The 13,661-nt window shown below is 36.5% G+C and overlaps 1 protein-coding gene across 1 annotated transcript in view; it reads left to right on the top strand.

The window, feature by feature from the left end:
* Positions 1-13,661, top strand: part of PTPRM (protein tyrosine phosphatase, receptor type, M) — a 340,322-nt gene that overhangs the window by 238,117 nt on the left and 88,544 nt on the right. Inside the window, exons 15-19 of the mRNA XM_010584832.1 lie at positions 503-654; positions 2,718-2,792; positions 3,019-3,045; positions 7,196-7,207; positions 7,963-8,150. Of these exons, the coding sequence (XP_010583134.1) occupies positions 503-654; positions 2,718-2,792; positions 3,019-3,045; positions 7,196-7,207; positions 7,963-8,150 (454 nt within the window). The remainder of the gene's footprint in view (positions 1-502; positions 655-2,717; positions 2,793-3,018; positions 3,046-7,195; positions 7,208-7,962; positions 8,151-13,661) is intronic.

Here is a 13,661-nt window from a genome sequence, read left to right as displayed (position 1 = left end):
TTGGTTGTGCAAAATTTGTTAAGAGATCAAACATATACTATACAGTATGATGTAAACCAATTAGCTGTATTATACAGTGTCTCAGTGAAAAAGCTCCAGACAGTTCTATGCATGTGAAATGAAAATTGTTACTGATTTTTCAGTTCCAGTGAAATCTTCTATCATTTTTATTTATGTATTTAAACAGATGTAGCCTCTGATACAGTAGCTCACTTCACCTTTGTATCCAAGTAGTCCCCTTTAATTCAGTGGTGGTCCCCAAGGATTAAGGTGCTGTTCACCATAAGTCAGGGCATTGGCAACTATGCCTTGATTGTCAGATGCCATTGAAAGACATGAGTGTGAAATCAATTTAAGTTTCCAGAAATGCAGGAATAATTGTAAATATGTTACTTAATAATGTGGTTGCAAACTACAATACTGATCTAAACAACATGAAGACTATGTCTGCTCACTGAGTGTTGTTTTTTTTCTTTTTTTCCCTCAATATTCATTTCTTAAGAAAATTGGCTAAAAAGCGAAAAGAGACATTGAGTAGTACACGGCAGGAAATGACAGTGATGGTGAATTCAATGGATAAAAGCTACACTGAGCAAGGCACCAACTGTGACGAAGCTTTCTCTTTCATGGACACACACAATCTAAATGGGAGATGTAAGTTCTCTTTTCTTTTTTTCTTTTTGGAAGGTGGAAGAAAGGTGCAAATGGTTTTTAAAATATTCATCATTACTCAGTCATGGAAAATCCATGGGACCCAGAGTTTCCCACTGTGCAGCACATTACAGTGTGTATTCGGATGAGCAAGACAGTCAGACATCAAGAATAGACTTCTTTAAAAATAATAAGGATAATTGAGCTTTTTTCTGTCCATCCTTTTCTTCTGCAGAAGAGCAAAGACATTACTGAAACATCTGTAGTTTTACCTTTCTCCAATCTCTATTATGTTAAAAATTTTATATCCCTCATGCTATCCCAAGTCCTTCAAGTGCTTCCCCTGCTCACTTCTTTTTTTGTAGGTGAAATTTATTTTTTAATTTCATAACTTAATAATGGTGATCTGATTGTCTTATTATTTCCAATTGTAGATGATCCTCTTTCTGTTGCTTCAAAGGAAGAACTCAGTAGCATTATCTGTTCTGCAGTTTCATAAGAGATTCTCTAATATCCTGGGTCTTCTTGGATCTACCATGAAAATAAATAAAATTGGGGATATAAAATTTCCTGTAATAGAATTTTAGTCAAGGACTCACTCCTGTCTGGGGGTTAGCACTAAGCAAAGACCAGTTTTTTACAATTGTTCATGACAAAAAGAATGACTATGTTCAAAAAACTTTCTTGGTTTTTGTAGTTCTTAAGGAACCTCAGTTTTTCTTGTATACCAGTGTTTTTGAACATCTTCAGAATTTGTCAAAGATGGAATTTTGTTTCAAGTGCTAACAGTACGCAAGACCCAACTGCCACTCTTTAATAATATGCTTAAGAACTTAACTTTGCCAGCTCAATTGTACGAACACTCTGTGAGGTTTATACAGTGAGACTACTCTCAGCAGCATTAGGCTCAGAATTTGCAATGTTAATTTGTGTTTGAGTTACTTTTGAAACTGCTTTGAAATAGATCTTTCAAAATCTGACTTGCCTTTCTGGGGAGAATATACCATTGCAGTTAATGAGATTGCTTACTTCTGTGAAGAGATCAAGAGGTTTGACTTCATCTTCTGTCATCATCATGTAGTTTTCCAGTGGTGTTACTGAATGGTCACAACAAGCAAAGAAGCTGCAATGAGTTCCTTGGACGAAATCCTCTTTATGTAAACCACCTTAAACCAATTTGAAATTATTGGCATAGCAAGTATTTTATACCACTTGAGGGCTAGAAGCTCTGATTAGACTTTTCACAAGAAATGTCATCACCAGAAGCAGCAGTCTTTAGGAATAATATTTGTGTAAGGCCTTGTATTCAAGAGATTTAGAACATTCCTACTTCCTATGAAATTTTATTATCCTGGCTGCATTCTGTATCTAGCTAGTTTTATTATCTGCAGCAGCCCTGACCTCCACTAATGTCTGCATCCATACCCAAAAGGAATACCACTCTGTTCTTTCCATGCAGTGATTCAGGAGACATAATCAAAGGAAAGTAGTCTTAGATATATTCATTTATAGGATGATAACTGCGAGCATTATTTAAGCCAGCTTTCAGATAGCATTGGTCTTTGTATCACTCCCTGAAAACCATTGTTAAACAAAGAATAATATTCAGGGCATAACAGTATCTGTGTACACATTATCCACCTGTCCGAACATATCAAAAAAAAGGAGAGGAAAAAATGAACTATAGTAGAATATTTGCATGCAGTATTTACAGTATTATTAAGTAAACTTACTAATGATCAAAGCTCCTGTCAAAAACACCTGTTGTTGTTGTGATGTCTTTATTCAAGCATCAGTATTCAGTCTAATCTTGTGATTTAAGAAGTGTATTTGTCATCACCGATCAAAATGCTTTCTCTGATGACATTTCTTTTTAGAGAATTGATCGAATTCAGTGAGCTGTTTTATTCACTAGACATACTTGGTTCTCCCTAGGTCCTGATTCCAGTGCAACAAACATGGCAGGATGGACTCTAAACCAAGTCAATCACATATGCTGTTAACACTCAGCTTAAATAGCCACATATCACTTCGCTGTCTCTAACCAGCTTTGTTTCTCTTTGCAGCTGTATCTTCACCATCTTCATTTACAATGAAAACTAACACATTGAGCACAACAGTGCCTAATTCTTATTACCCAGGTAATTGATTTTTTCTTGGTTTCCACCCCATATAGACCTTTTCATAATAAAAGCATATATAATTATGTTATTATACTTCTTGCCATAGAAATTTAGTACGTATATAAGCAACATAATGGTTGCTTACTGTAGCTTTCTGAAAGAAAACTCGGGAACATTTATCAATCATTTACTGTTCTCTTTCTTTTTACCTTTTCTGCATTGACCTGCTTATGATGTATGACAGATCCATTTGTGCCAACTGCAATTTTAGGTGAGAACATTTCCCTTTATCAAAGTTTATTGCTGAAGTAATTTAGAAAGTCACAGTTCTCAGGGTACAGACAATAGTATACAAAAAGCTGGCGTTTTATGCTAAAGGGAGGGGTGGTAGGCTTGGCTACACTGAGAATGCTAAGGACAGTTATCAGGCTTGATTACTACTGTCATAGTGCAAGTCAGGGGATAAAAGAGAAAAATAATTTTAACAAGTGGATTTGCGAGGAAATGTTTATGCATGTATTTGGAGTGACACAAAAGAATTTGATTATTGCAGCAATTGAAATAGTTTTCTTCATTTTTTTCCGTTTTATCTCAGAACTGAAGATGTCACTTCTTAAAAATAATATTTTTTCCTAATTAGACTATTCATGATACAGAAAATCAGACAAAGTACAGTTTTGGCCATCCACCAGCTATCATTTCTTCTCACAATACCACGCAGTTTCTGACATGCTTGTCAAAGTGAAATTTCAGAGGAGAGATGGTGTTTTGAACAGCAAAATGATAACATGACACTTAGAGTGTATAGTTTATTATGCATCAGGTGTCACAGGAATGAAATAGAACAGTAGAACTGTAGGTTAAAAACATACCATTAAAGTGTAAAGCATTTCCACTGGGAATTTAGGAAAACCTGCTATTGTCCAATGCCAAAAAGAGAGAGGTTTCTGCACAGTGATAAAACAGTAAACATGAGGCGCTATTGCATTTTCAATGCTTAAGTAACTCTAACTGCTTTGTGGCTTGTATTCATTTACACCTCCTTCCCATACTAACTTTAAACTAAACAGGGAGATTTTTTTTTAAATAAGTCAAAATTTAACAGTGCACTGTAGCAAGAATTCAAACCCCAATGTTAAGCCTATTTACTCTTTCTACAATGATTGATATTTTTACAACAAATATTTTTCTTTCTCCTCCTTTTTCTTCAAATCACTGTAAAAAATACAAGACCCCTTAACTGATACCTGCCCTTAAACTGTAAGTTAAACAGGCTTAAATGAAAGTAGAGTGAAGCATATAAGAAGTAGAAGTTTAGGAAGGTGATCTTGAAATTTGTTATTGTGAGAGTATTTAGCGCAGTGCATTTTCAGTGTGATAACTTGGAGAAGGAACTTGTGTGTTTTTATACGTTATGTAAATCTGGAAGAAGGTAATGGTAGTGACTGTAACAATGTAATAATCTGCATGCAAATGAAATTTGCAGTGCCTCTTAACTGCCTTAGATGTTAGATTTTTTTTGTGTGCTTTAGCATTCATTCAACGCTTCATCCAGTAGATATTCTTTCTGACCTTGTGGGTGGGCAAGGAGAAAAGTACTATTATCAGGAGAAAAACTTTGAGATTTCCTATCTGGATTATTAAGTTTTAGTTAATGGTTTCTCTGATTATTTTTGTGTGTGTGTGTGATCCTTTGCTATATAATAATGAAGGTAAAATTATTTGTTAGCTTTTTTTTCCACGAGAAATAATCTCTAAGCAAGTAATTAAGGTATCAGACAAACACACACTGGGAAAAAAATTATTTGCTTTTACTAAATCTGTAAAATCTTGAATTAGTTAGTTAGATTAGTTAGATTTGTTAGTCTACTACAGCAACCTGTGCTTACTCATCTCAGAAAATCTTCCAGTTCTTTCACGGTGGAAAAGAAATATTTTTGTAACCTTACATGTTAAAAATTTAGTACCCTTTTATGAGTGGTGTACCATTCAGACCAGGTCTCTCTCCCAAAATGTGTTTATGACTGTCTGTATAGGACTAGTGTTTTGTTTGAGGTAAATCAAATTAGCTGTGCTTGAGGTGGTAGAGGAATATAGCTATTAACAAAATATGCTGGGTTTTAATTGCAACTAATACCTGCTCTTGCTGTCTTCCAGTGTCCAAAGAAGTTGTGTTAGACTGCAGGTTCAAGCCTGTAGTTAGAACTAAATGAACTTTTTAGTGTGACCTCCTGGGAAGGGTACAGGTCGGGTGAATGGTTGAGTTTAGTTTTCAAAATCTGCTAGAAAGGCCACAACACACTTACTATTTCCAAATTTATGTACAGGAAGATCTTTGGACTATTCATGCAAATGAGGAACTTCTTAGCCAATTGAAAAAAACAAGACTGATAATTACTGGTGAACTCTTTAACTAATGCAAAAGGCAAGTCTGACTTCTCAGTCTCAAGTATGAAGAAATTTTCTTAGATTTGAGGGGAAACTTTCATGCTTAGCCTAATAACCTGAGTGAAAGCTTGAGATTTAAAAAAAAAATAATTTTACATAACAGTGGCTAAATTTATAGTTGCTGAGCATGAGTGTAGGTCATGTTTCTCTAGTATCAAGCAATGTGCATATTTCTGAAATTGGAGAAAGAAGAATCTCAGCCCAGAAAAGATATCGGGCTGGGTTTCCAAATACCTTCCATGCTGTGAGTTCACATAACTAGTAAATAAATATATTATTTAATAAGTGCTGTACAGCTCTATGGGAATGAGCAAGTGGAGAGCAGAACTGCAGCTGTAGGAGTATTTAAGCTGGACAAAATTCCTATTGCATATGAACCCTGCATCTGGAGGAGCTCACCCTTTGAAAAACAGTGGACCGTAACATCTGAAAAGCTCATGCTACAGTGCTCAAAGGCAAAGAAAAAACTAATATACGTGACTCCTAATGTACCATATAAACCAAGGATTGAAAGCACTTTATTTAAAACAACTTAAAAGATCAGTCCCAAGGAGAGAAAAATAGTATTAATACAGCTATAAGAGATAAAGAAATGGAGAGAGGAAATTACTTTAAAACAAGGAGCTCACAGGAAAGAGATTTATAAGGATTAAACTGCTGCTTTCATAGCACAAGACCCTGCTATCTGATAGCTTCGCCTTCATCTTAGTTACTAACAGTCTGTGTTACAAGGAATTCTGTAGTTTGAAAAAAAAAAAGTTTTCTAACCTGTTTCTAAAATTGAAATAAGCCACCCAAAAAAATCGTGATCAACTTCCTATACTTTTTTTGTCTTTTTTGTCTTAGCCACCTTGTAGTTTTCAGGTGCCATTTCAACAACAACATACTGTACCTACACTCGTATACCACGTTTCATGCCATACATCCCAAGGTGCTTTGCAGTACAATTTTATCACACATTGGATAAAAGTTATCAAATCTTACGACTAAAAGATTAATCCCTTTCCTCTGCATTAGATCAGGTTAGCAAACTGTTAGGAAAAGTATTGAAATGCCCATACTCATACCCATAAATTTTTCTCTGTTATTTTTGGTTTAGATTTAAATGCACAGTTCATATTGACTGTATGCTTATCGAGGACCAGATTTCCTGTGTCTTAGTATCAATGTGAATTGAGAGAACTTACAATCATCCTTGAAATATGATTCGTTGAGCTTTGTGGCTTCAACATCAATTTTCAGTGGTATAAGACCAGAATGTCACCTTTAATGAGGTGTGGTAGTATTTTTCGTATGTACATGAGAATCTGGGACTTTTTAATCCAGAGTATTTGTGGAACTTTCTGCTATAATATATCTAACTTATGAATGTGGAAATATTATTTTAATGCTTCCCTTTCATACAACGTATTTTACAAAGTAGTATTTTTTAAATAAATATAGTATTTTTATAAAGCCCTTGCTATGTTTAGTGTGCAGCCAGTGAGGAGTAGTTTGAAGAAGTCAAAGCATAACATTTACAATTTCAGTTAAAAATCGAAAGCTCTTTGAGATATGTAAAATTATTATTTGGCTAAACAGAAAAAATATTTATGATGGTACTTGGACCTTAGAATTTGGGTTCGTTTTTTTTCTCTTGTCAAGTCTGAACAAATTTTTAAAATTCCATCTGAAGAGGAAGAAAGTCATATTGCTTCCTTAGGCAGAGTGCACTTTCACATCTATCTATTTACTGATAAGTTTTGATCTCAGTTGCATCTGTGTGAATTGACTCACAGTAAGATACCTTGGTTTCAGTACATTTAATTTACACTGTGAAACTGAGATCAGAATCTGACTCGTTTAGGAAATCATTGTAAAGACTAAATTAGAAACATAAAATTACATGCAATTATTAATGTAGTGCTGTTGCTTATGCCCTGTTTCCTTTTTCTCCTCCTCTTTTTTTCTCCTGATATGTATCTTCTTAAAAGTGCCAATCAATGGTAAGTTGCCCATTTGCCCCATGGAAGAGATGTGGAGGGCTGGGAGAGTATGTGTCTCATAAAAATTTTAACCAGCCCACTGGGTTCTCCTGTTTGTTGGTTTGCATGTCAGTTGACATATAACATTCCATGCCTAATGTGATGGCTCATGATATACTGTGGTCTAAAGCATGTTCAGCAGCCAGTCAAGACATCTTTCCTGATCAGATGATCCTTTGCATTTGTCCTCTCGTAGTTTGTCTCCAAATGCTGTATCAGATCTACATTTCCATTGCAGTCCTAGCTTGATGAAACCATAAGCCATTTTGTGCATCTTTTTATTTTGCTCACTCCAAACATTTGCTCTAAATTTGCAGCGTAAAATATAGCACTTCAGTAATGTAAGAAGAATGCAAGTCCAATTTCATTCCATGGGACTTGTTGAAGTTTCAGAATGAAACTTCTATACAGTTTAGAACCAAATGCCTAATTTAAAACCTGTTTGTAATCAGCTAGTGATATTTAAAACAATATTAGAGTTCGGACTGCTCTGCAATGCTTCCATTGTAGAACCATGGACTTTGCCTCATTCCAATCAGTCTTGCAATTTCCCTGTGTAAACTGCTCCATGGATTTACTGTTCTTCTGGTGTAGCCTTCACAGACAGAAGCAATGCTGGTGGTGTCAGATTTCTGCAGTTCCTCTAGAAGTCTGTGTAATTTGTATTTCTATTAAGTGAAAATGAGCTAGTACATTATGACATACTCTTTTTCTAGATGAAACCCATACGATGGTCAGTGACACAAGCAGTCTAGTCCAATCCCATACCTACAAGAAGCGAGATCCAGTGGATGTGCCCTACCAGACCGGACAGCTTCATCCAGCAATCCGTGTAGCTGACTTGCTACAGCACATCACCCAAATGAAGTGTGCAGAAGGCTATGGATTCAAAGAGGAGTATGAAGTAAGTGTCAGGTCTAATGATCTGATTATTATGTCTTCTGCACTTTTGGCTTCATCTGTCTGCTACCTGTACCACAGAACAGGAAAAATAATTACTTAACCAAGTGAAGTGAGTGAAGATACTGAATGGTAAGGATCATCTCTACAGTGAGCAAATTTTCTGTAACCAGCCAGGATGAGGAGTGAGACATAAAAACCTTTCTGAGAAATCTCTGCCTAATTCTAATTGCATAAAGCTGTATATTCAAAAAAAACAGGTCCTCTAGTGTTCTCCCAGAACTTGCCATATTTTTCTTTTACAATTGAAGAATATAACTTTTTTCCAAAGTTCTACATGACAGATTGTCTAATCACAGTTACCCTGTAACACAATATTAGCTTAGAAATCAAGTTCTGCAAGCAATATTTCCTGGAACAATAGTATTCAATATGGAAAGGAAGTGTGCAAATCTTCAGAGAGGCCCAAAGGGCTATAAAATTTATTCTGTGATGCCTGAACCATTTCCCACTTGCTGGAGGCTATCTCTAATCCTCATTATTTTTCATATGAACTTACAGTCTCTCTTTGTTCCTTGTTTTTTGTTCAACTTCTGTTTCTTTATTTCATGCTAGAGCGACCTGTTCCTCCCTGTTACCATCTTAGTTTTAAATGTCATGACCCCTACATCCTCGCAAATACTATACGAACGCAGCACATTGCACTGCAGATCCTGTATTCCTTGTGAGATGAGCCAGTTTGCTAAGTGAAAAAAGCGAAAAACAAGCAGAACTTGCTTTTGTGTCCAAAATTAATTGTAGTATTATGCCTGACTTCAAAAGCTTAGTTTTGCTGAAGAGTCTCAAGAATGCATCACTCCTCATCCAAATCATGTATTTGAATCAACGGAGACTTATAAACCTGGGTTCCTTGTCTAATGTGAGGGAGGATTTAAGACCCTTTAAAATCTGCTTAGGTCCACTATTTTAATTGTTAGGGTGTCCACTTTTCTCTGCCTTTTACCTCAGATTTTAAGGAGTTCATTCTTGTGAATGATTTTCGCATACAGTAACACTCTAATACAGGTTGATAAGATGTCTACAGTGAGTAGTTTCCCACAAGATTATAATTCAATGGATTTGAACCCAAAAAAACAGTAGCATAAATATATTACTCCACAGAGGTAAAATACATAAGATTGATCCGCAGGGTTGGACTCTGAATTTTCAAAATTGTCATAGGAGTGTATGAGAATTCATGAGATAATTTTGATTGATCATGTAGGAAGATGCATTGCATAAAGAACTTGTGGAGTCTGATCTGTAGGTAGACTTGAAGCTGTCACCTCTGAAATACTCTGTTAACTTTTAATACATTATATGGACTATGATCCAAGATTAAGTGATTAGATCTAAAAAAAAAACCTGTTCCCTGCCATGTGGTGTAGGAAGCAACTAATGATCACCAGCAGCCCACCCCTCCCCCATTTCCAGGAGCAGTCTACACTTGACAGAGCCTGTATCTGCCTCTGTATGTGGTAGTGTCCATTCGTCCAGTTGAGGAACCTATCCAGATTGCACTGCATCTCCAACCCAGTGCACAGTCCTAAACTTCCTTTCCGTAGAAATTAGAATGTGAGAAATCAGAGGAACAGGTGTAAATGGGTCTAACTGTGATGTGACTCTGACATAGCCAGTGAGAAGCAGAATGATAGATTCAATTTTAACTCTGTCTTCTCAAAGTAGAAGCCAGCAAAAAAAAGATCTGTTCTCATTCTTTCATCTGATAGAAAGAGAAGGGAGGAGGAAAACCAGCAAAAGTCATTTAAATTATTTCCATCCTGTAGGGCAAGCAACAATTTCTCTTTTGGGCATGCACAATTGTGCACTGCCCTAGAGGCTCAATGTACTATGCTTAAGTTTTAAAGGTAGCAACTAATATATTCACTGTTGCGGGTCCTTCAGGATGACGAATACAATTACTAGTACATTGCTGGGTTTTTACAAGTGTGCATACTGCTTGCATTTTACAAGAGAAGGTGTTTTTTTGAAGTTTGTGCTTTGTCATGCCAACTACATGTTATAACAATTGCTTAAATATGTAATTGCTTAAACTGGTATTTGTAGTATTAGACTTCCAAAGCCTACGCTTCAGGCCACTTCAAAAGTCACTGATGACATTTTTTCCCCCTAAAACGTAGCAAACAATTCATTCCCAGAACGAGCTAATCACTTGTCAACTTTCATTTGTGTAGCTGACTTAAACAAGTTTGTTCCTGTGGGGTTTTTCATGCCACTGTTATTTAAAAATGATAAAATTGAAAATTCTTGTCTTTGGAAAAGATTTGCTCATCAGCCAAAACCTTTTAAACCAGCATTAAGCCTAGAGGAAAGCTACAATTAATTTATTTTAAAAAAAAGACTGTAAAATGGAATTTATAATGCAACCAATGACATGGCTTTTTAACTACAGTGGATCAAATGATGCTGCTGAGAAAGTTTCCAGGAAAATCACTTAATTTTGAGCTTACCAAGCTGATGAATGTCATCCCATTACAGACAGTAGGTTTAGTCACGACTAATGCCAGTAGGTGCAATATGTTAGGGTGCAGTTTATTAATAGTGGCAGGGAAGGGGGACTTAAAATACTCCAGCTGCGTCTGAAAAAAAGTCCTCTTTATATATGAAAATTCTTTATAATCAGAATGAACCATAACTAGTCATATATTTGAGGGTTTTTTTTCCATTGAACTAATGCAGTGTTGCTGTTTTTCCTCCATTTGCAATGAAAAACCACCCAATATATTCTAGCACTGCTAAGATTACAAATCTTTGTTTACAGTGCTGTCAGACTGATACTGTCCTCTTTACAAGGTTGAACTAGACAATGAAAGAATTTTTTCCTTATAAATTATCAGAAGACTAACTATCCAAATGAAAAGGAAGAAATAGTTTGGCAGGGGATTTGTTTTGAATGAAGTCTCATAGATGATTTTTGCTCTAACAAGACAGCAGGATTATATAGTCTCACCAGGGAAAGAGTTTGATTCAAGAGAAATTCACACAGGATTCACTCTGAAAATAAATCTGTTGAACCGAACAGAAAGTAAAGTAGCACATTACCCATTAGCAGCACTTCAGAGGAGTGCAAGGATACAGAGCACTTACTGTTGTGCATAGTTTTAAGCGCTTTACAATAAAACTTGATAATTAGGGCCACTGTTCTCAATAATTAGGGCTATAGTTCACAATCTAAGCACATCTATGTAGTTTTAAGTCCTATTGGCTTCATGCACAAGTTTTTGGAGTAACAGAACTGACACAAAACATAAAGGATGAAAAATCATCTTTAAGCAATGGCAGGCTGCTACTTAGTTGCTCACTTCTCAACTCTGCATTAGGAATACCCACCTGAGATACTGAGTATCTTCAGTTCCCAATATAGGGGTCTTGGGGGAGCACCATACTTTGCAGGGTTGTGCCCTTTTGTTCTCCTTCTGGGAGGAGCTGAGATACTGCGGCTCTCATCACTGAAAAGGCTTTGGTTGGATATCAGTAGGGTGACATCCCACAGCCTGGACCTGTTCCTATGATGGCATGTGTGAAGGCTTCTGTTCCCTAGAGCAGGACCAGGCCCTGGTTCTCGGATGTAGCAGTGCAGTTTCTGATTTTGTGTCTAGCTGTGCCTGTAGAATGAGAGCGAATACAGATGTGTCCGTAGCGGCACATCAGTAACAAGTTCACTGCCCATTTTCCTGTGTGTTTCTCAGGTGTGGAAATAACGTGGATACATTTCAGTAAGCTGTGAACTCAAATGCAGACCTTAATTAGTGGCTTAGTGGAGTGTGAATGATTGGAAGGGATTGCACAGAAATCCTTAAACTCAGGTAAATTTCCACATAGCTAGTGTGCAGTAGATCTTTAAACACCTTTCTATCCCCTGCCAGACCCTAAGAAAGGAGAGATTTTGGCTTGGTTCCAGCAATGTTAGACTGGCAGGATAACATTGGCCTGATTTCACATGCACCCCTGCAGTCATTGTGGGTTATTTAAGCTGCTCCCCAATACTACAGCATGAGAGAACTTTTACTGATCATGAAGGAGGCTCACTGCTTATCTCCTTTCTGCATTACAGAAACAAAACAAATAGAAAAGTAGGTTGAAAGTGGTCTCTACAGTTCATCACTTCTTTCTCCTTACACCTGCCACCTTTTGGTTTTAGACTCCCTAGTTTCACCATGCTTGACACTGTATCCTTTTTCAAGGACGTGTATCTGTCAAAAGGCCATAAGCACATAGATGCAAAGAAATGAGTTAATCTCCTTCCTAAAGAGTTGGACTAGGCTACTGGAGGCCAGTATAGCTTGGTGTAGCTAGTGCAGAAACAGAGAAATTAATCAAAATCTTTTCATTTTAAATAAGATTGATTTTTTACTCTATTTTTGGATCAGCAAAAATTGGTGCCTGTTTAGTATAAATTAGTTCTTTGCCAAATTAAGGTTAGTTGACAGAAGACAGTTTGAAATTGATTTCAGACTGTCCACACAGGAGCTTGGACTGGTTTAACAGAATTGATTCAAAAACACACCTTTAATTAAACCAGTGCAACTTTGTGTAGATAAAGCCTTGCAAAATCAATTTCACATTATGTTCCGTGACAGGGAGTTCTGAGCTTCCATTATCTCAAAACTAGAGGTTCCTTTGAAAAGCCAGGATTTGCAAAGAGTATCCTGCTCAGATCAGCCTCACTTACTGTCACTAACAGGACTGTGTCAATAACAGAGTTTAAAAAAAGGTTCCTCCATGTAGCTTTAACTTTAAGGCCTTTCCCCCCACTGTCTCTCCCAACTTCCCTCTCTTCCCATCCTGTTGCACACATCCTTGCTCAAAGTTTTGTGGCAATTAACTGCTTCAGTCAGGAAATAATTTTATACTAATATCATTAAACCATTACTACTCCTAATACAGGGAAGTTATGTACTGTCAAGACAAACTGTACTGATTATCCTTTTTATGCTGCGTGGTCTCCACTCTGGAGGGCTACACCAATGTAACTGTATTAATCTCTAAATCACCGCAGTTAAATAGATGGATACCTGTGAGGATACAGGCTCATTGGGCCTATCAAGGTCAGGAACATGAAATATATTATCTAATGTATGTTAAACAATTCATTTCAGTTTAGCACTTCTTAGCACCTATTTCAGATGGTAGAAGTATTTTAAAATAGGTTATCTGGTCATGGTCGCTGTTCAGTTATATGTTGGGGAATTGTGGTCAAAGGTGATCGTAAAAATATCGATAATTTGAAGAGGATTTGGAGGCGAGTGTTGAGAATAATTGGGGGTGTGAAAGAAATCCTATCTTCATAGCAATATATTAATTGAAATGGAACTTCCCAAGATATGCAAGTAGGTGTGCTGATAGTCTATAAAAACAAAGTTTTTCACACAGTGTACTACTGGCTAGTGAAATATCTGGGGTAAATAGAAAATGGTTTTAAGAAACAAAATAGGAAAAAACCTCTCTAAAACCA

Source organism: Haliaeetus leucocephalus, unplaced genomic scaffold, assembly GCF_000737465.1.
Source record: "Haliaeetus leucocephalus isolate CR32 unplaced genomic scaffold, Haliaeetus_leucocephalus-4.0 Scaffold1007, whole genome shotgun sequence".
Lineage (NCBI taxonomy): Eukaryota > Metazoa > Chordata > Aves > Accipitriformes > Accipitridae > Haliaeetus > Haliaeetus leucocephalus.
The sequence above is the reverse complement of the archived record's forward strand: the minus strand, read 5'-3'. Positions and strand labels throughout refer to the sequence as shown.